Source organism: Rhinopithecus roxellana, chromosome 12 (assembly GCF_007565055.1).
Source record: "Rhinopithecus roxellana isolate Shanxi Qingling chromosome 12, ASM756505v1, whole genome shotgun sequence".
Lineage (NCBI taxonomy): Eukaryota > Metazoa > Chordata > Mammalia > Primates > Cercopithecidae > Rhinopithecus > Rhinopithecus roxellana.
Window position 1 is genome coordinate 122894777 of NC_044560.1, and position 19579 is coordinate 122914355.

The window sequence follows — 19579 nt, forward strand, 5'->3', positions numbered from 1 at the left end:
ATATTCCATGAAGCTGTCTCCTCTGGGACCTCAGAAACTGCCAGATGGGAGCTGGCTAGAGCAGGGAACTGGATCCTTTCCTCATAGTAGCCTGGGCTTGTTGCAGGGGGAGACTGTGCCACTCTGCTGAAGAATATTGGGGCCCTGCCTGTGGACATGGTGCGTCTATACTTTGCGGAAACTGTGCTGGCCCTGGAGTACTTACACAACTATGGCATCGTGCACCGTGACCTCAAGCCTGACAAGTATGTCCACAATCTGTGTCCCTTGTCCAGGGTCTCCCTCTTGGGTACTCTAGATAAAATGTTGGCAAGCACAGTAGCTCTAAGTCTATCCAGATGGCTACTGGGAAAACATGCTCCTGTGTGTGTCCATCTAGGCCTAGTTCTCTAGCCCCCCGACCACCCCAGATGCAGATCATTGCCTCAAGGTCTGGCTGGAATATTATAAGGCTTTGGTGACATGAAAGAGTCATTGAGAGGCCAGGCGCAGTGGCTCACACCTGTAATCCCAGCACTTTGGGAGGCTGAGGCAGGTGAATCACGAAGTCAGGAGATCGAGACCATCCTGGCTAACATGGTAAAACCCCGTCTCTACGAAAAATACAAAAAAAAAAAATTAGCCAGGCGTGGTGGCAGGTGCCTGTAGTCCCAGCTACTGGGGAGGCTGAGGCCAGAGAGTGGCGTGAACCCGGGAGGTGGAGCTTGCAGTGAGCCGAGATCACACCTCTACACTCCAGCCTGGGTGACAGAGTGAGACTCCGTCTCCAAAAAAAAAAAAAAAAAAAAAAAGTCATTAAGGAGCCCCACTGAAGAAACCAAGCAAGAACAAAAGAATAAGCACATCTAGTAGATGGTTAAACACGTTTACTGACATTTACTGACATCTACTCTGTGCCAAGCACTATATTCTGGGTTTTAAATATAGTCCCTGGCATGTAGAACTTAAGTCTACAGTGGGAGACAGAAATATATATATATGAGCTTCTTCTCAGAGGGTATTAGTCAAGTGGAAAAAGGAAGAACTGCTTTCTAAAGCCAGAGAGCAGAATGTGCAGAGGCACACAGGTGCGAGAAAACAGCACTTGTTCAGGAACTACAAATAGTACAATGGTGGTGACAGCTTAGATGGTGAGAGAGTAGTAACAGAAAAGGCTGGAGAGAGAGGCAGGAACTAGTTCATCAAAGGCCCTTTTGTCACATTTGAGTTTTATTTTAAAGGGGCCTAGAGAGTCTTGGAAGGGTCTGCTAACCAAGGATATGATAGAGTGGCATGCCCAGATTGTGATTTAGGTTTAGAAAGCTCGCTCTGCCGATGAAAAGAGACACTGAGATCAAAGCCAGCAATGCCTGCAGCAGAGCAGGGGGTCAGGGTAGAAAGAAGAGGGGCAGCATGGGGAAACAGGAAAGAGGACCAGGCTGGGGTGAGGCAGGAAGGGAAGCAAGGGAACAGAAGAGGCTGGGGTGTGTTCCAGATTTCCAGCTTGGAACTGGGGCAGGGTGATAAGCCTCTGTGGGAGAAAGTGGCTTTGACGCAAGACAGACCTGAATTCAAATGGCCACTCTTCTGCTTATGAAGTCTGAGTTTGAGTCTATTAATTAAAATTTCCCTGACCCTCACGTACCTCCTTTCTAAAATAGGGAATAATGACACCTACCTTTGATGTGTTACTCTAGAAAACCTTTCAGGGGCCAGAATATTTTTAAAGCACTTAGCACAGAGCTCAATAGATAACCGAAATTACAGTTTTTCACTGAGGGGAAGAACCAGTTGGGAGGCATGACTTTGTTTTAGACAGATTGAGTTTGTGGTGCCTGTAAGACATATGGGTAGTTGGTTGGGCCTGGAGCTCAAAAAGGAAGTCACAGCCAGAGGTACTATTTGGGGAATCATTAGAATAAAAGGGTGGCAGGGTAAAGCCTTCAGCACAAAATGAGTGACTCGGGCAGAATATATAAAGGGATCTTAGTTCTAGTTTCTCCCAACTAACCCTCCTCCCAAGACCAGCCATGGACATGGAATAAAATTATGTGCCCCCTGCCCCTCTCCCTGAAACAGAAGTATTATGGGCCACTCAGATCGGGAGAGGGGACTAGGAATGGCTCCAGCAGCTGCCTTAGGATGAGGCTGATCTCAGCTCTGTAGAAGAAACTCTGTTGTTCAACTGAATGACTCCTGCCCCCAATATAGAATACAGTTAGGGCCGTGAACAGAAATGGAGTTGTGGGAATGGGCAAAAGGCAGGTTCGTTGCTTGTGCAGAATGCAGCACCTACACAGCCAGAGTGATTTACATGTCCACACCTGCCTGTCCCCCCTGCTGAAGCTACCCAGCTTATGTCTCACAGTACCCCCATGGAAGCCTGAGTGGGGAAATTGGGCATATACTAAAATCAGTACTCTCAGAAAACCAGGAATAACTTCATAATTTTATTTCTCCGGTCTCCTAGCCTCCTAATTACATCAATGGGGCACATCAAGCTCACGGACTTTGGACTGTCCAAAATTGGTCTCATGAGTCTGACAACGAACTTATATGAGGGACACATTGAAAAGGATGCCCGGGAATTCCTGGACAAGCAGGTAAGGAAGGATAGTTGATACATTGGAGGTTAGATTCTAGGCCCTTGTCCTGGCGCAGTGGCTCATGCCCATAATTCCAACCCTTTGGGAGGCTGAGGCAGGAGGATCGCTTGAGGCCAGGAGTTCAAGACCAGCCTGGGCAACATAGTGAGATCCCATCTCTACATTTGTATACACATACATAGATTCCAGGCCCTTGAATAAGGCCTTGGGGCCATATGCCTACCTTGTAGCTAGATGTTAAGATTGGGAACCCCTATCTTTTCTACCTTTGGGTTCCAGAGAAGCATTGAGATAGGTAGCACATTTGGAAAACAGGATGAGCCATGAGAATCATATGGATGTAAAATCCAAAGTCATCTTCCTCCTCAGGGTTTGGAGAAAATAGGTCATGTAACTGTTAGCACAGAGTTTCATATGAAGTCAGTCCCGAATCTCCCAGCCTGAGTCAAGGACAAGGCTCTCCTGGAGCCTGAGGTTCTTGGAACACAGGTTTGAATTTCCATTGGGCTGTGGCCCAGTGTCCTGAAAGGCAGCCTCTGGATGTTCCCTGGTTTGACATTTCAGGTTGTGACTGTTCACCAGTCCCTGTAGTAGTTACGTAACTGGTAGGGTCTATTCTGTTAGAGGCTGGAGTGCAGAGGCCAATTGTGGGATCAGATGCCAGAGGTGGGTGTTGAGGGCTTAAGAGATGGTAGTTCTGGGCTAGAATGAGACAGTTTTGTTAATTAGGAAATACCTACTGACAGTTCCGACTCTTGTTCCCTGGGGCTTCTGTTAATCTTGTTCATTAACTAAGGTGGGCTGAGTCTTCATTCAGAGAGTCTTCTGTTCGAGGTGGGAGCATCCCGCGTCTCCCACTGTCATGCCAGTGAGCAGCCTCAGGAGGCTGAGCCAGCCTGGCTTTTCTGTGCCCAGGTATGCGGGACCCCAGAATACATTGCGCCTGAGGTGATCCTGCGCCAGGGCTATGGGAAGCCGGTGGACTGGTGGGCCATGGGCATTATCCTGTATGAGTTCCTGGTGGGCTGCGTCCCTTTTTTTGGAGACACTCCGGAGGAGCTCTTTGGGCAAGTGATCAGTGGTAGGTACCATCCCGCTGGCCCAGTGGGGATACAGTCTGGATTCACAACTATGATGTGTGCAGGCAGCTCATGGGGCCTGTGAGCTCTTGTTCTGAACTCACCATGTGTTTGTGATGTCTGATGCTTTGAGGGTGGGTGTCTCTGTGTTTCTGCATGTACATACATGTGCACACTATGTCCCCTAGGGCCTCACGTGTCTCCCATATATACCTGGGTGTTCCTGTCTGTGTATGTGCACATCCCATAAGTGTGAGGGGTATGTCTGTGTATGTTTTGTGGAGTATAAAAGCAGAGTGAGCTAGAGCTTTGCAGTGTCCGCCATGGATCAAAGATCAAGCCATGGTCTAGGAACCTAAAAGAATTAAAGACTGGGGTCCCAGGCAAGGCATTCAGGGACTCCGGGCTGGGTCCTTTTTGACTCCTTTTCTTACGTTGTCCTGGGACCTTCTTCTACATCTCTCCACTCTACCCACAATTTCTCCTCTCCCTCTCACCCCTGATGACTTCAGATGAGATTGTGTGGCCTGAGGGTGATGATGCACTGCCCCCAGACGCCCAGGACCTCACCTCCAAACTGCTCCACCAGAACCCTCTGGAGAGACTGGGCACAGGTAAGGCAGGCCCCGCTAACTTTTCTCACTACTTAGAAAAAGGGTAAGGGAGGCTGAGTCCATGTACCCTGGAGGTTCAGGCTTCAGTTACGGGCAGCCCCTCTGGATCTTGAAACTCTGCCCTGCTCCCTATAGGCAGGGAAGGGAAGATGCTTGAGCTGACCCCCTGAGTATAGCTTCTCAAGGTCTGGCTTCTTACTAGGTTTGCTAACCTGGACTCCATGCGGCCCATCCTTCCCCCTTGCCCATGCCCTCTCTTTCCACAGGCAGTGCCTATGAGGTGAAGCAGCACCCATTCTTTACTGGTCTGGACTGGACAGGACTTCTCCGCCAGAAGGCTGAATTTATTCCTCAGTTGGAGTCAGAGGACGATACTAGCTATTTTGACAGTAAGGCCGCCAATGGGTGGGGTGGAGTATGGGTCCTGCCTGTTTGCCTAGAAACACCTGTGCACACTGAGGTTGGCATTGGGAGCAACTTCTCAGGGCTCTGCTGAAATCTAATGGGGTCACAAGGAGGCCACCAGCAGGGCTCTGAAGGAAAGTGTCCTTTATGTCTGGCCCAGCCCGCTCAGAGCGATACCACCACATGGACTCGGAGGATGAGGAAGAAGTGAGTGAGGATGGCTGCCTTGAGATCCGCCAGTTCTCTTCCTGCTCTCCAAGGTTCAGCAAGGTGTGACTGAGGAGGCCCAGGATGGGCAGAACAGGCTGGAGGATCAGAAGAAGAGGGCCTGTCAAAGGGCACACCTGGGGCAGGCTCAGGGAGTGGGGGTTGGAGCCACCTCTAGAGAAAGAGGAGCTGAGGGCTGGGGCTACATACAGCTATATATAGGTGCTTCTAGAACCACTGTAGTCCCTGACATGAGATGCCAGGTCAGATCCATGGAATAACCGCTTCCCCAAATATTCAGGGGTGTGTGGAGGAGGGAAGGAGCCGACTGGTTCAAATTCCTAGGTTTCCTATGCTTTATGCCACTTGGGAGATACGGCTGCCAGAGCCCATCCCCAGCGCATCCCCTGTGCCCACAGGTGTACAGCAGCATGGAGCGGCTCTCACTGCTCGAGGAGCGCCGGACACCACCCCCCACCAGGCGCAGCCTGAGCGAGGAGAAGGAGGACCGCTCAGATGGCCTGGCAGGGCTCAAAGGCCGAGACCGGAGCTGGGTGATTGGCTCCCCTGAGATGTGAGCACCCCAGAGTTCAGCCAGGGTGGGCGACACAGCTATCCCTGCATTGTCACAGATCATGGGAGAGATTCTGATGCCGCAGAGGAGTGCAGGTGGTAGTGAGGGGGCATTCACAAGGGTGACTCCTAGAGGAATGTCTGCGAAGGAAAATTCTGTTACTATAACCCTTGTGTGCCCCTGAGGAGACCTGGCAGGAGGAGGGGGACCACCTGGGCCATCTCACCCCAGGCCTTGTGTCTCATAGATTACGGAAGCGGCTGTCGGTGTCTGAGTCGTCCCACACAGAGAGTGACTCAAGCCCTCCCATGACAGTGCGACACCGCTGCTCAGGCCTCCTGGATGCGCCTCGGTTCCCCGAGGGCCCTGAGGAGGCCAGCAGTGCCCTCAGGAGGCAACCGCAGGAGGGGATATGGGTCCTGACTCCCCCCTCTGGAGAGGGGGCCTCTGGGCCTGTTGCTGAACGCTCAGGGGAGCAGCAACCAAAGCTGGATGAGGAAGCTGTTGGCCGGAGCAGTGGTTCCAGTCCAGGTATGGCCCAGTGGGCGGCCAAAGGACCTAAGCTGGAGGATACTGCAGGGCGATGAGGCTCAGCAGCATCACGGTCTCACTGCTCCCTTGGGCCTACAGCTATGGAGACCAGAGGCCGTGGGACCCCGCAGCTGGCTGAGGGAGCCACAGCCAAGGCCATCAGTGACCTGGCTGTGCGTAGGGCCCGCCACCGGCTGCTCTCTGGGGACTCTACAGAGAAGCGCACCACTCGCCCTGTCAACAAAGTGATCAAGTCCGCCTCAGCCACAGCCCTCTCACTCCTTATTCCTTCGGGTGAGGCCCCTGGGGAGCTGAGATAAAACTCACAGGAAGGGTCTTAGAATCTCTAGGCCTTGGCAAGGTTCTGCACATGGCAGGTGTATGTGTGTTAAGCAGGGATCTGAGAGACTGTGGTCTCTGAAGGTGTGCATTGGTGTCTGGGGTTGTGTATACATGTGCCAGAAGGCAGGACAGCACCATGTCACAAGTGCAGGCTTTGGGGCAGAGAGCTCACACTCAAATCCTGGCTCCCTCACTAACAGGCTCTTGAGCTTGAGCAAGTTGCTTAACTCCTCTAAGCCTCAAGTTTCTCATCCAAAAATGTGGATATAATAGTAGCCAGCTCATCAGTTAATTGTGACATTTAAATATGTATGACAAGCTTACATAGTCCCTGATACACACATAAATGCTAGCTGCCATTTCTCATCACCACCACCGTCTCTTGGGGTCTGGACACAGGAGAGGGCTTCACAGGTCAGGGGCTGTGGAGAAAATGGACCTGGGCTCAGGCTCTGTGACTAGAGTTGTGCTGAAATCAACAGACTGGACCGTGGGCCAGACCAAGGCCCTCTGACCCACTAAGTCCTGGCTTCTCCTTCTCTAGAACACCACACCTGCTCCCCGCTGGCCAGCCCCATGTCCCCACATTCTCAGTCGTCCAACCCATCATCCCGGGACTCTTCTCCAAGCAGGGACTTCTTACCAGCCCTTGGCAGCGTGAGGCCTCCCATCATCATCCACCGAGCTGGCAAGAAGTATGGCTTCACCCTGCGGGCCATTCGCGTCTACATGGGTGACTCCGATGTCTACACTGTACACCACATGGTGTGGGTATGTCTGACCATCCAGACCTGCTGTCTCCCAGCTTCATTATCCTTCCGGCTTCCCCTTTGTGGAGCCCATCTGTCCCTGCTCGGGGGTCAAAGGGTGGTGGTGAAGGGGCTCACAGCTTAATGTGCAGAACCAAGCCCCATACTTGGTGTTCAGGCTCCAGTCTCAGTACTATTCTCTTCCTGGGGCAGCACGTGGAGGACGGAGGTCCGGCCAGCGAGGCAGGGCTTCGTCAAGGCGACCTCATCACCCATGTCAATGGGGAACCTGTGCATGGGCTGGTGCACACGGAGGTGGTGGAGCTGATCCTGAAGGTTAGTGCAGGGTGTGCTGCCCGCATGGTCCCTGAATGACCTCAGCCTGTGAGTCTGTGATGGCAGTTAGGGGAGTGGGTGAGTTGGGTGCACACACATCGACACCGAGTATGGATGTAGGTACACACAGCCCGGGCGCGGTGGCTCCTGCCTGTGATCCCAACACTTTGGGAGGCTGAGGCAGGTGGATCACTTGAGACCAGAAGTTTGAGACCAGCCTGGCCAACGTGATGAAACTCTGCCTATACTAAAAATACCAAACAAACAAAAAAAAAATTGGCTGGGCATGGTAGCTCACACCTGTAATCCCAGCACTTTGGGAGGCTGAGGCGGGTAGATCACCTGTGGTCAGGAGTTTGAGACCAGCCTGCCCAACATGGCAAAACTCTATCTCTACTAAAAAATACAAAAATTAGCCAAGTGTGGCGGTAGGCACTTGTCATCCCAGCTACTCAGGAGGCTGAGGCAGAATCGCTTGAACCCAGGAGGCAGAGGTTGCATTGTGCTGAGATCGCACCACTGCACTCCAGCTTGGGAGACACGGTGAGCTCTTCAAAAAAAAAAATTAGCCGAGTGTGGTGGCACATGCCTGTAATCCCAGCTGCTTAGGAGGCTGAGGCAGGAGAAGTGCTTGAACCCAGGAGGCAGAGGTTGCAGTGAGCTGAGATTGCACCACTGCACTCCAGTCTGGGTGACAGAGTGAGACCCTGTCTTAAAAAAAAAAAAAAAAAAAAGATGTAGGTACACACAGAACTTGAATGTGGCACAACAGAGAGTTTTCTCCACAAGGCGGCACCGTCCCTGACTAAGGCCCAGGGATCCTTCTGAGCTGTGGGTAGGGCTGCAGAATGGGACGGGTTAGCCTGTTCTCTACCTTCTTACCCCAGACTACTCTGGGGCTCCAATGGGAGACATTTCCTCATCTGTGAAGACAGAATAATACAGGCCCGTGGTTCAGATGTGTTGGTGCAAGGGCAAAAGCTGATGCTGTGGTATAGCCATGCCAGGAGGGAAGGATATGGCTCCAGCTTAGGCTAGGCCTCATGCTCTGCTCCCCAGAGTGGAAACAAGGTGGCCATTTCAACAACTCCCCTGGAGAACACATCCATTAAAGTGGGGCCAGCGCGGAAGGGCAGCTACAAGGCCAAGATGGCCCGAAGGAGCAAGAGGGGCCGCGGCAAGGATGGGCAAGAAAGGTGAGCCAGGCGCAGTCCAGAGGGTTTTCTCTGAGTCACATGAGTGCTGGTACGTGCCAGGTGCCTTGGCCCTGGGCCCAGGGTGTGCTGTGCTCTCTGCATCGACTCAGCCTTTGACCCTTATCCCCGCAGCAGAAAAAGGAGCTCCCTGTTCCGCAAGATCACTAAGCAAGTATCCCTGCTCCACACCAGCCGCAGCCTTTCTTCCCTTAACCGCTCCTTGTCATCAGGGGAGAGTGGGCCAGGCTCTCCCACACACAGCCACAGCCTTTCCCCCCGATCTCCCACTCAAGGCTACCGGGTGACCCCCGATGCTGTGCATTCAGGTATGAAGGGCTCCCTGACAGAAAACTGTCAGAGACAACCCCTGGGAAATAGGAGAGTTCCTAGACCCTGTGTGCTTGTCACAGACCCACTCTGAATCTCTCATTCAGCCGCCCCCTGGAAGATCCTGTAGTCTTGGGGAGGAATTAATTGATGGGGAAGGGGGTAGCTTGGTTTCTGGGACATAACAGGGCTAAGCCCTGTCTTGCCCTTTAGTCACTTCTAACAGCTAACACTGCTCTGCTTTTGTCTGTCTGTCTGTCTGTCTGTCTCTGTACAAAGTGGGAGGGAATTCATCACAGAGCAGCTCCCCCAGCTCTAGCGTGCCCAGTTCCCCAGCCGGCTCTGGGCACACACGGCCCAGCTCCCTCCACGGTCTGGCACCCAAGCTCCAACGCCAGTACCGCTCTCCACGGCGCAAGTCAGCAGGCAGCATCCCACTGTCACCACTGGCCCACACCCCTTCTCCCCCACCCCCAGCAGCTTCACCTCAGCGGTCCCCATCACCCCTGTCTGGCCATGTAGCCCAGGCCTTTCCCACAAAGCTTCACTTGTCACCTCCCCTGGGCAGACAACTCTCGCGGCCCAAGAGCGCGGAGCCACCCCGTTCACCACTACTCAAGAGGGTGCAGTCAGCTGAGAAACTGGCAGCAGCACTTGCCGCTTCTGAGAAGAAGCTAGCCACTTCTCGCAAGCACAGCCTTGACCTGCCCCACTCTGAGCTAAAGAAGGAACTACCGCCCAGGGAAGTGAGCCCTCTGGAGGTAGTTGGAGCCAGGGGTGTGCTGTCTGGCAAGGGGGCCCTGCCAGGGAAGGGGGTGCTGCAGCCTGCTCCCTCACGGGCCCTAGGCACCCTCCGGCAGGACCGAGCTGAACGACGGGAGTCACTGCAGAAGCAAGAAGCCATTCGTGAGGTGGACTCCTCAGAGGACGACACCGAGGAGGGGCCTGAGAACAGCCAGGGTGCGCAGGAGCTGAGCCTGGCACCTCACCCAGAAGTGAGCCAGAGTGTGGCCCCCAAAGGAGCAGGAGAGAGTGGGGAAGAGGAAACATTCCCGTCCAGAGACCCTAGGAGCCCGGGCCCAGTAGTCCCAAGCCTATTGACAGGGATCACACTGGGGCCTCCCAGAATGGAAAGTCCCAGTGGTCCCCACAGGAGGCTCGGGAGCCCACAAGCCGTTGAGGAGGCTGCCAGCTCCTCCTCACCAGGCCCCAACTTGGGTAGGTCTGGAGCCACAGACTGCATCCCTTCTGAAGGTTGCTGGAAGGCTCAGCACCTCCACACCCAGGCACTAGCAGCACTTTCTCCCAGCACTTCAGGACGCACCCCCACCAGCAGTTGCTCTCCTCCCAATTCCACCTCTGGGAAGCTGGGCATGTGGTCCTGGAAATTCCATATTGAGGGCCCAGACAGGGCATCCCCAAGCAGAAAGGCAACCATGGCAAGTGGGCTAGTCAACCTCCAGGATTTGGAAACCACAACTCCAGCCCACCCTAAGAACCTGTCTCCCAGGGAGCAGGGGAAGACACAGCCACCCAGTGCCCATCCACCTTGTGAGGATCCCAGCCAGGGCTGGCTATGGGAGTCTGAGTGTGTACAAGCAGTGAAAGAGGATCCAGCCCTGAGCATCACCCAAGTGCCTGATGCCTCAGGTGACAGAAGGCAGGACGTTCCATGCCAAGGCTGCCCCCTCACCCAGGAGTCTGAGTCCAGCCTCCTCTGGAGGGGCCAAGAACCAGGGGGCCATCAAAAGCATCGGGATTTGGCATTGGTTCCAGATGAGCTTTTAAAGCAAACGTAGCAGTTGTTTGCCATTTCTTGCACTCAGACCCGTGTAATATATACTCCTGGAAACCATCGTTATGTCTTTCGCTTGCTTGTTTTCCTTTGGTCAACCCACATGTAACTTGGTCCTGTGTTGCTGCTAGGAATAAAACAGTTTCCACTATCAGGGGAGAGCCACCTAACCCAGCTTGACTTCCCAAAGGCTGTGACATTTGAGCTCAAACATGAAGAACAGATGATATGTAGTAGTTTGCTGGGTGTGGCAAGGGTGGAGGCTGGTTTAAGAAAGGCTGTCCAGGCAACCTTTAGCACATACGGTATACCTGGTATATTCAAGGAACCAAAGATAATTCAAAGTAGAAATGAGTCTGGCAAGTGAGGCAAGGGCCATGTCTAATGGTCTTCCAGGAGATGACTTTGTGAAGGTGATGGGGAACCAGAAAATACCATGTAGCAACTAAAATTCCTTCTTTATAGATAAGGGCACTCAGGCTTTGATGCCCATGGTAATACAGCTTGGGTAGAACTGGGGTTAGAACCTAGGTTTCCCTTGGACTCCAGAACTCACATGTGTCTCCTAACTTGGATTGCCTCAGCCAGGAAATGAGGAGGGGAAGAAGTGAGAAGAGGCAGTTTAACTTTGGGTGTGTTTGAGATAGAAGATAGAACAGCCAGAAGAGTCATAAAGTCCATGGGAGGAAAGAGTTTTTAAAATGGACGGAGAAGTTACTTGATAAATGCCGAGGTGAGGGTGAGATGAAAACAAAGCCGCCGGTCATATTTAGTAAGAAGCCCTTCATGATTGTAGCCAGTGAGCTCTTCCTGGGCTGTTGCAGGCAGAGGCCTCAGCACTGCAGGTGGATGGACATTGTCTATGCAGCCCTCATTGAGTAGAACTTCATTTGATGGGTAGTGTGGGAGGAAGGGGGAGGAAATAAGTGGGACCAGAGCCAGGGGAGTCAGGAGGTGGCATCACAGGGCAGGCAGTGGGGCTTGGCAGAGTACCAAGGCTTTGTCTCCATAGTGTTGGAAGACTTGAGAAACTGTCTTGCACTGGTTGCCCTGATCGTCTCACAATCCAGTGCCTAGGTCTGAAGAAGTGTTAGGAGGCCTGGAGCTGAAAACGTCTGGGCCATTGCCTGGGAAGGCGGTGGCCACCAGAGGGCGCACTGTATCCACAGTGGCAGAGCCCATTTGTGCAGCTATTTGGCCCCTCAGCCTTCTAGTCCTCTCTTCGCTTCTTTGTTCATTCACAGCAGTCTCTGGGCTAATGTACTGGGGCCTGGGCAGACAGATTACAGGTTGTGAGCTGGAGGATGGCAGGGGCATGGCTGAGGGAGCAAGTGCCCCGTGCATGTAGGGATCTGGTCAGGAGCACCACACCACAGGTGTAACGGATGTTGGGAACTGCCCTCCTAGAGGGTTGGAAATGGGGATAGGAGGAAGCACAGAGATGCTAAACATCCTATACCACATCGGGCAGTTGCCCCAAGTGTCAGTAGTGTTCCCTTTGAGAAACTGGTGGGGGTAGTGAAGAGTTCCTGAAAGGTAACTTCGGGGAAGTGGTATTATCTTTTGTTTTAGGAAGATCACTCTGGCTGCAGTATAGAGAGGCTGGAGTGGAGTGAGGGTACCACAGAGGATGAGGTAGTGCGGTGTGAACTAGAACAGCAACAGTGAGGAGGTAAGGAAGGAAAGGGTAGGAAGCTGGACATCTAGATTTGGGAGCCATCAGGCAGTAGAAGGCAATGAAAGCCACAAGAGATGACTGTTCAGGGAACATACGCAGGATGAGGAAGAAGTCCAGAGATACTGGCACTAGCTGAGGGGGTAGAGCCAGTGAAAAGAAGTTGAAGGTGGGGAATGAGATCCCGAATCGGAGAAGCCAGACCATCTAATTTTGTAATTCACCCTAAGATCAATGGAGACTTAGTTATTGTTTGCCACAGGTTCAGATTTGTATTTTGAAAAGATGCCTGGTTGCTATAATCAGAACGGATTTGAGGGGGACAAGCATGGAAGAAGGGGGGCCTTCCAGGATGAAGGGTGCAGATGGTAGTGAAGCAGTGAAGTTAGAAGTGCTATTTTGATTGATACTTGGTGAAGGACTTTAGATATGAAGCAGAGGGCTATCAGGGATGATGACTGACTACATTTCTGACTTATATAACCAGATGAATTGTATTTCCATTTACCAAAATAAGAAACAAGGAAGAGAACCAGGGCTAAGTAGTTCAGTGCTGCATTCCATGCGCTAAATATGAAGTAGCTTCCAATAGAGGTCTGGGCAAGTGAAATGAACAGATGTAATTGGCCTAGAGATGGTGGGTGGGTTCATGACTGGATAAAACTGCCAGGTAAAATGGTGTTAAGTGAGAACTGAAGGAATCCAGGAGATGTAAAAGAACAGTCAGATGTCAGAAGAATATTTAATGAGTTGTAATAAGAGTCCATGAAGGAGCTTTCCATAGAGAGGATAGTTAACAGTGATGGTTATTGAAGGCATCAAGAAAAGCAGTTTCAGTGGTGGAACCAGTACTGAAATACTTGAGATGAGGAAATAAGGATATTTAAGACAGCTCTTTCCAAAGGCTTGGCTTTGAAGAGGAGAAAATAAATAAAGATGTATGGGATGATTGAGTAGGGACTGGGGGAGTAGAATGAGAACCAACCAACCATGTTTAAATATCAATGGAGATGATCCAGTTGAAGTAGAGAAAGAATTGATCTTCATCTTGGGAGATTCCTAAGGTGGAAGAAAATAGATTCCAAAATACACGTGGAGGGCTGGCTTTAGCTGGAGGCAACTATTGTAATTTAACAGGTGGGAGGGAGAATAGTTATCTAGACAAGGTTGTGGGTTTGGTGGTAGGAAGGTAAGGGAATTCATAGCCAATCATACCTTTTCTGCCAAGTAAACAAGTTTTTTTTTTGTTTTTTTTGAGATGGAGTCTCGCCCTGTTGCCCAGGCTGGAGTACAATGGTGTGGCCTTGGCCCACTGTAACCCCTGCATCCGGGGTTCAGGCAATTCTTATATCTCAGCCTCCTGAGTAGCTGGGATTACAGGTGCATGCTACCACGCCCAGCTAATTTTTGTACTTGAGACAGGGTTTCACCATGTTGGCCAGGCTGTTCTCGAACTCCTGACCTCAGGTGATCCGCCCGCCTAGGCCTCCCAAAGTGCGGGGATTACAGGTGTGAGCCACCACACCCAGCCCCAAGTAAACAAGTTTGAAGTGTCGGTGAGACACCCACCCAGGAGCCCAGTGGAAACAGCCAGCCAGCAGGTAGGGTTCAGAAGAAAAAACTGGGAAGGAGATAGAAATCTGAGCATCCTAAACACAGAAGTATGAACAACTCTGGGATCAGGAGAAATCCATAGTTCCCAGCAGTGGTCTTGGGATGCGGTGTAGCTAAAGTGTAGTGGGGAGAAAAGACACAGACAAGGTCACTTAGAACAGGCTGTTCCCTGCCCAATCTGACTTATTTGTAATTGACTACACATGGGTGGGGCCTGAGACATGGATGAGCGCTGCAATATCCTATGCAACAAGAGGTCATTGCATGTTTGCTCATTACATTCCCAGAATACAGGAAGCTCAACAGTGTGCCTTGGCAGGAGATGACAAGGGCCTAGGGCAACAAGAGGATAGACTATATATAAAGCTGGGTCCATTTCCCCCTCCCCCAGAGTAGAATGTGGAAACACTTTTCATTCTGGGTAGAAATATGAGAACCAATAAACAGCTTATTAGTCAGGAGTGGGCAGTGAGGTGTGGAGGAAATGGCATTCAGTTTTAATTTTCTGAGTCAATATCTGAGACTCCCTGTGTCTGTGTTCAGTGGACAGGACTCTGGCATCATGCCCAGTTGGAGTGGATGTCCTCCCCTAGGAAGAAGAGAGCCTTTGGTTGCCCCAGTTCAGCCCAAGTACTAGTCTTTTGGCGCTTACTGGAGAGGTTTGGAAGTTTCAAGGGCTGTTCAACACCTGAGTGCTTTTCTCTCTTGACCCCCACTCTGCCCCCAGCCCACCCCTTCATAGCATGAAGACAAAAAATTAACTTTATTGCAATGTATTTATTGCATTACTGGAGCAAGTTGGCCAGACTGTCCCCTCTTGGGGAAGGTATAAAACAAAAAGACCAATAAGTAACTCCTCTCGCCTTTCCCCTACCCTCCCCCACAATTGCACAGCAATGTCTGAACACATCTGGTGACAAGAACAATTTGCAAAGTGGTCTAGGAACTACATATGAACTGTCCCATCACAAGACATACAGTTGGCTTTCTTGGGAGTCAGATATTTTTACGTAAAAACTACATGAATTTTTTTTGGACTACGTCGAAGACAGCAGAATAGATTTTTCACAAGTAACAGGGCACCAAAGTCACATGCTGGACTTTATAAGGAAACGAGGTTTGCCGCAAGTGGCTGGAGCTAAAGCAGGGTTGAGCAATTGGGCACCGAGGGCCCAAGCAGGCCCCCTATCTGGACCCTCTGGTTTCTGAGGCCACTGAAGCCTCACAGAGGCCTACTCTGGGTTCTTAACTAGCAGCAGAGACCACCTTAGAAAACAGGAATTGCCCAGGTGCAATTCTCAGTTTCAGAGAATACATGGGGCTGATTCCTTGCAGCAAAAAGAGGACACCTGTGGAAGACACCACATTGGCTCTCAAAGCTTCTTCACAGCACATGAGGCCTAAAGTAAGTGGAGGTCCCATCAAGGCTTGGAGAGGGAGTGAAAGTGTTGGGAGGTCCTCATTCTTGGCCAGATCAGTGGTAAGGACACAGGCAGCCTATCCAGGCCTGAATCATGGCATGGCATCTATGGCCAGGTGGAGATAGCACTGTTCTGTGATGAAAGCTTCACCTGGAAACGATGGCCCTAGTACCTGTGTCCAGCCAGCCCCAAGCTGCTTTCATGTCAGTAGCTGGGTTCTCTAGCCAGGGGTATAATGAGCCCCTCTGATCTTGGTCTCTCTTTGCCCTCTGCCTCATTGAAACTGCAGTTAAGATGCCAAGACAGATAGTCCCAGGGTCCAGATCATGGGACAGGAAACAGCACTAGATTCTCATGAAAGAGGCCAAGATCTCCTCTCAAGTCATGGGTGTAAAGACGCACCTTGCTACCCTATCCCCCTCTACACACCAGGCTCAGTGGGTAGTAGACTGGTCACTATGCCATTTCCACTGGCTCAGGGTCAAGCAAGTCATGTGGCAACTGGTCAGAAAAGATACTGTCAAACCTCTCAAATGACCCCTGGGTCTTAGATCCCACAAAACAATGAATTCAAGAACAAAAAACAAAAGAAGAAAAAAATGAAGGAATGTAGGACTGAAAAAAAGCAGCCATTCTCCATAAGCCAGCCCAAGTGTATAAAGATGGTACTTGGTCTCTCCCTGCACACCCTCAGTGTCTGCCCAAAAAGGAGCAGACACATTGAATACTACAGGCATGCATCTGTATTTCCATTTTGGTTTAAAAGACACTCAGAACACACTGAAATGTTAGTACCAGACGGGAGGGATTCCTTGCACGTAATCTTGAGCATCCACCTGCTTCAGCAGGTTCAACACCAGGTGCAAAGCCATGCAGGTGTGCCCAGCAGGAATTAGCTTGGTATTATTCAGTAAAACTTTCAGTAAGATTTCAATCCACAGTTTGGGGAAGGGATGTGCTGGCTATTAGTTAAATGACTTTAGAGGGGGGTTCATTTGTCTCTGTCTCACCCAATCCTGAAACTGCAATGTAACCAAGAAAAAGCCAAAGATAAGCACTTCCCTTCCTATCCTCATCGCTAGTAACTGGAAGTTTCTCCAAATTTATAAATTTATGTCTACAGCATGGTCCATATTTTAGACGCTGTCACGGAAATAAGTGCTCAGGTAAAGTTATATTTTTCTTTCACCCTCAAAACTAGAGCTTTCCTAGCTGTAACCTTATAAATCAAGAGGCAGGTACTGGCTTCTCTAGCTCAGCCAGGATGCCTGACTGCACAGCTTTGGGTTCAAACAGCTGACTCACTCTGAGCCTGTTAGGGTTCCGGGATTGGCTCAGAGGCAGCTGGACTCTATTTGTCAAATGAGTGTTGACTGATTGATGGGTGTGGGGCATTATGGGGGCAGGAATAATGCCTGCCCCCACTCCATTTGCCTAGCTTCACTCAGCTGGAAGGCTTAAGCCACATGGAGCAGAAGATTCCTGGCCTAAAATCAAGGCCACTGGAGCATGAGGGCAGACTGCACATAGCCTTAATGGCAGGATCACAGAAAAAGGCAAAGAGAAAAGCTTCCAGATGGCTTCTACTAACCGTCTAAACACTAAGCCATCTTCTCTCCTTGCAAAAGCTTCAGAAACCACTGTATGGAAGCACATGTGTAATGTGGTATGACTCTCACCCGGACCACAGCGCCCCTGGGTCTGTGATTTACTGAGGCCGCTGACCACAATCTGACTCCCCTCCTTAGCAACCTATAGCTTCCAAAACCCCATCCAGCAAAGGAGGGGGAGATGAAGGGAAATTAAATCATGTTTACTATTTCTGCAGGGCCTTTAAACTTGGGGAAGCACATATAATAATGTTGTTCTATATTGTTATTTGGTATATCAAGCCATCTAAAAGCACTGGATTGCACCTTTTCTTGACTCATACAAACAAGTTACAAAGATTTCAAACAATAGATCATTCTTTAGGCTAAGGAAACACCACACAAGCACCAACTTCATTTTATGATTCAAAACTCACCATCCCCACAAAAAGAACGCTATTCCTCATCTCAGAGAAACAGGCAGGACAGAAGGGGTTACACTGACCAATTTTAGTGTTTGCTAAAACTCACAATTTCTAGTCTTTTCATGTTCAAGTTTTGGTACAGAAGTATACATTCATCTATGAGTGATACGTTTTTCCATCAAACATTGGTCTGGCAACAAACATTGTTTTGTTGGCTTCTGAACATAATACTTCTTTAGAGGGAGGGGCTGATGAGATGCTGAAGCCTAAATTATGTTGGTAAGAAATAAAGTACCTTCAGTTGAAGGTTTTTTTTTTATCATCTTGGCTTAGATTGTTTAAATGAAATCCCAAGCCTCCCCATTTTCCTTTGGTTGTCTTTTTCATCAAATCCCATTCTATCACAAAACCAAAACAGCCTTCTTCGTGGGGGGAAGAGAGACTGCCAAAGCAAAACAGAACTCCCAGCAGAGCCATGCCCCTGCTGCACTCTCAAGAGTTAAAGATTTAAAAAAGACATGGCCTCTTCAGAGGCTTCCAAATACAACCCCACCCACTACAACCATCAAGCCTAATATTCTGTTGAGGGTGCCTGGCTAAACAAAACAAAAACCCCAATGAAACAGACTTTCAAAAAAACATCTGCTTCCAGCTTAGTATGTCAGTGCAGCGGCATGGCTGAGTCCTAGAGAACCTCAGGCCTCTAATGCCTCCATCCCGGCCGGCTGCTGCTCGGCCTCTCCACTTCACATTCACAGAATCACTTCTTGTGCAAAACAAGCAGTCTATGTAGAAAGAATGCCCTCATCGTAGTCTAATAAAAACTGTAGAAAAAAATGCCAGAGAACCACCTCTCTTCCCACTTCCTCTTTATCTGCACAGCGAGGGCATCTGTGCATGAACAGGGTAGGCAAGCCTGACATTGAGGGAGTCGTTGTGCTGAACCAAGGATGTCTGCTGGTAATGGAGCACTAGCTCCTTCAGAGAGCTGTACAGGTTGTAGGGCTCTGCAAAGCCATAGCCCCGAGCAGTGCTGTAGATCACACAGTGCTTCACTTCCCCATCAGCCCTGCAATGACACACCACAGAAGAAATGGTAAGGTAAGTAACGATAAATAAAGGGACGCTAAATGGCCAGAAGTCTGAGAGCAACTGGTACGCAGATAAGTGTTTTTTGTTAACCAGGCAAAGCTTGTAAAATTGCATCCCCATTCCCTACAGACTTGGCCACAGATACAGGCGTTAAAACAACCATAAATGTAAATGTTTTCTTTCCTTTTTTTTTTTTAAGACAGGGTCTCGCTCTATCACCAAGGCTAGGGTACAGTGGCTTGATCACAGCTCACTGTAGCCTCAAACTCCTGGGCTCAAGTGATCCTCCCACCACAGCTTCCCAAGTAGCCAGGACTACAGGTGTGAACCACATGCCCAGCTACTTTTTTATTTTTAGTAGACATGGGGTCTTGCTGTGTTGCCCAGGCAGGTCGTGAACTCCTGGGCTCAAGGAATCCTCCTGCCTTAGCCTACTAAAATCCTGGGATTACAGGTATGAGCCACTGCACCCAGCCAAGGGTAGTTTTTGATTAATCTGTTTATGTAAGGACTCCAACCAAGTCCTGAACCTACAGGCTGCCACCCAATAACCTGAGTGAGAGTGAGCAACTGGGCTTCCTGCCTTCCTTATCATTCTTAGAAGACCCAAAGTCTTACAAGAACCATCCTCACCTATATTTCCACTCAGATAACTTGAATAGCCCAAGTCAAGGAGAAATGAAATGTTGCAAGTAGTTCTATCTTTGGATAACAGTAATCCAATGAACTTTTCAACTCCTCCCCCATTTTCCAACCATAAGACATCCCATTCATCTTTTTGAGGTCTATCTCAGATGCCTTTCCCACAAAACCTCCCAATCCGCTCTTTCTCCACTAGAATTAACCCTTCCATATGTGCACAGCCTACTAATGATACTTATTTCACAGTGGTTCTATTCATCTTGGATATTTGGTGAAATGAAAAAAGCCTGGTGCAATAGAAAAATGTGGGTTTTGAAACCATGTAAACTTGGATTCAAACTCTGACTCCATGACAGAAGTAGAGCGCTACAAACAAGATGA

The 19579-nt window shown here is 50.2% G+C and overlaps 2 protein-coding genes across 14 annotated transcripts in view; one reads left to right on the forward strand and one right to left on the reverse strand.

The window, feature by feature from the left end:
* Positions 1 to 10801, forward strand: part of MAST2 (microtubule associated serine/threonine kinase 2) — a 257689-nt gene extending 246888 nt beyond the window's left edge. For 10 of the 12 annotated variants that reach the window (XM_030912620.1, XM_030912622.1, XM_030912627.1 and 7 more), the window contains 14 exons: positions 107 to 245; positions 2450 to 2582; positions 3501 to 3666; positions 4177 to 4278; positions 4545 to 4667; positions 4844 to 4953; positions 5310 to 5464; positions 5712 to 5995; positions 6095 to 6289; positions 6882 to 7108; positions 7300 to 7422; positions 8482 to 8618; positions 8751 to 8944; positions 9225 to 10801. In XM_030912620.1, coding sequence (XP_030768480.1) covers positions 107 to 245; positions 2450 to 2582; positions 3501 to 3666; positions 4177 to 4278; positions 4545 to 4667; positions 4844 to 4953; positions 5310 to 5464; positions 5712 to 5995; positions 6095 to 6289; positions 6882 to 7108; positions 7300 to 7422; positions 8482 to 8618; positions 8751 to 8944; positions 9225 to 10744 — 3608 coding nt within the window. In that variant the 3' untranslated portion in view covers positions 10745 to 10801. The remainder of the gene's footprint in view (positions 1 to 106; positions 246 to 2449; positions 2583 to 3500; positions 3667 to 4176; positions 4279 to 4544; positions 4668 to 4843; positions 4954 to 5309; positions 5465 to 5711; positions 5996 to 6094; positions 6290 to 6881; positions 7109 to 7299; positions 7423 to 8481; positions 8619 to 8750; positions 8945 to 9224) is intronic. The other 2 variants (XM_030912621.1, XM_030912623.1) reach the window with 1 other exon arrangement.
* Positions 10802 to 14789: 3988 nt separating this feature from the next.
* PIK3R3 (phosphoinositide-3-kinase regulatory subunit 3) overlaps positions 14790 to 19579 on the reverse strand; it is a 99140-nt gene continuing 94350 nt past the window's right edge. For both annotated transcript variants that reach the window (XM_030941810.1, XM_010363038.2), the window contains one exon: positions 14790 to 18533. In XM_030941810.1, the coding sequence (XP_030797670.1) occupies positions 18335 to 18533 (199 nt within the window). In that variant the 3' untranslated portion in view covers positions 14790 to 18334. The remainder of the gene's footprint in view (positions 18534 to 19579) is intronic.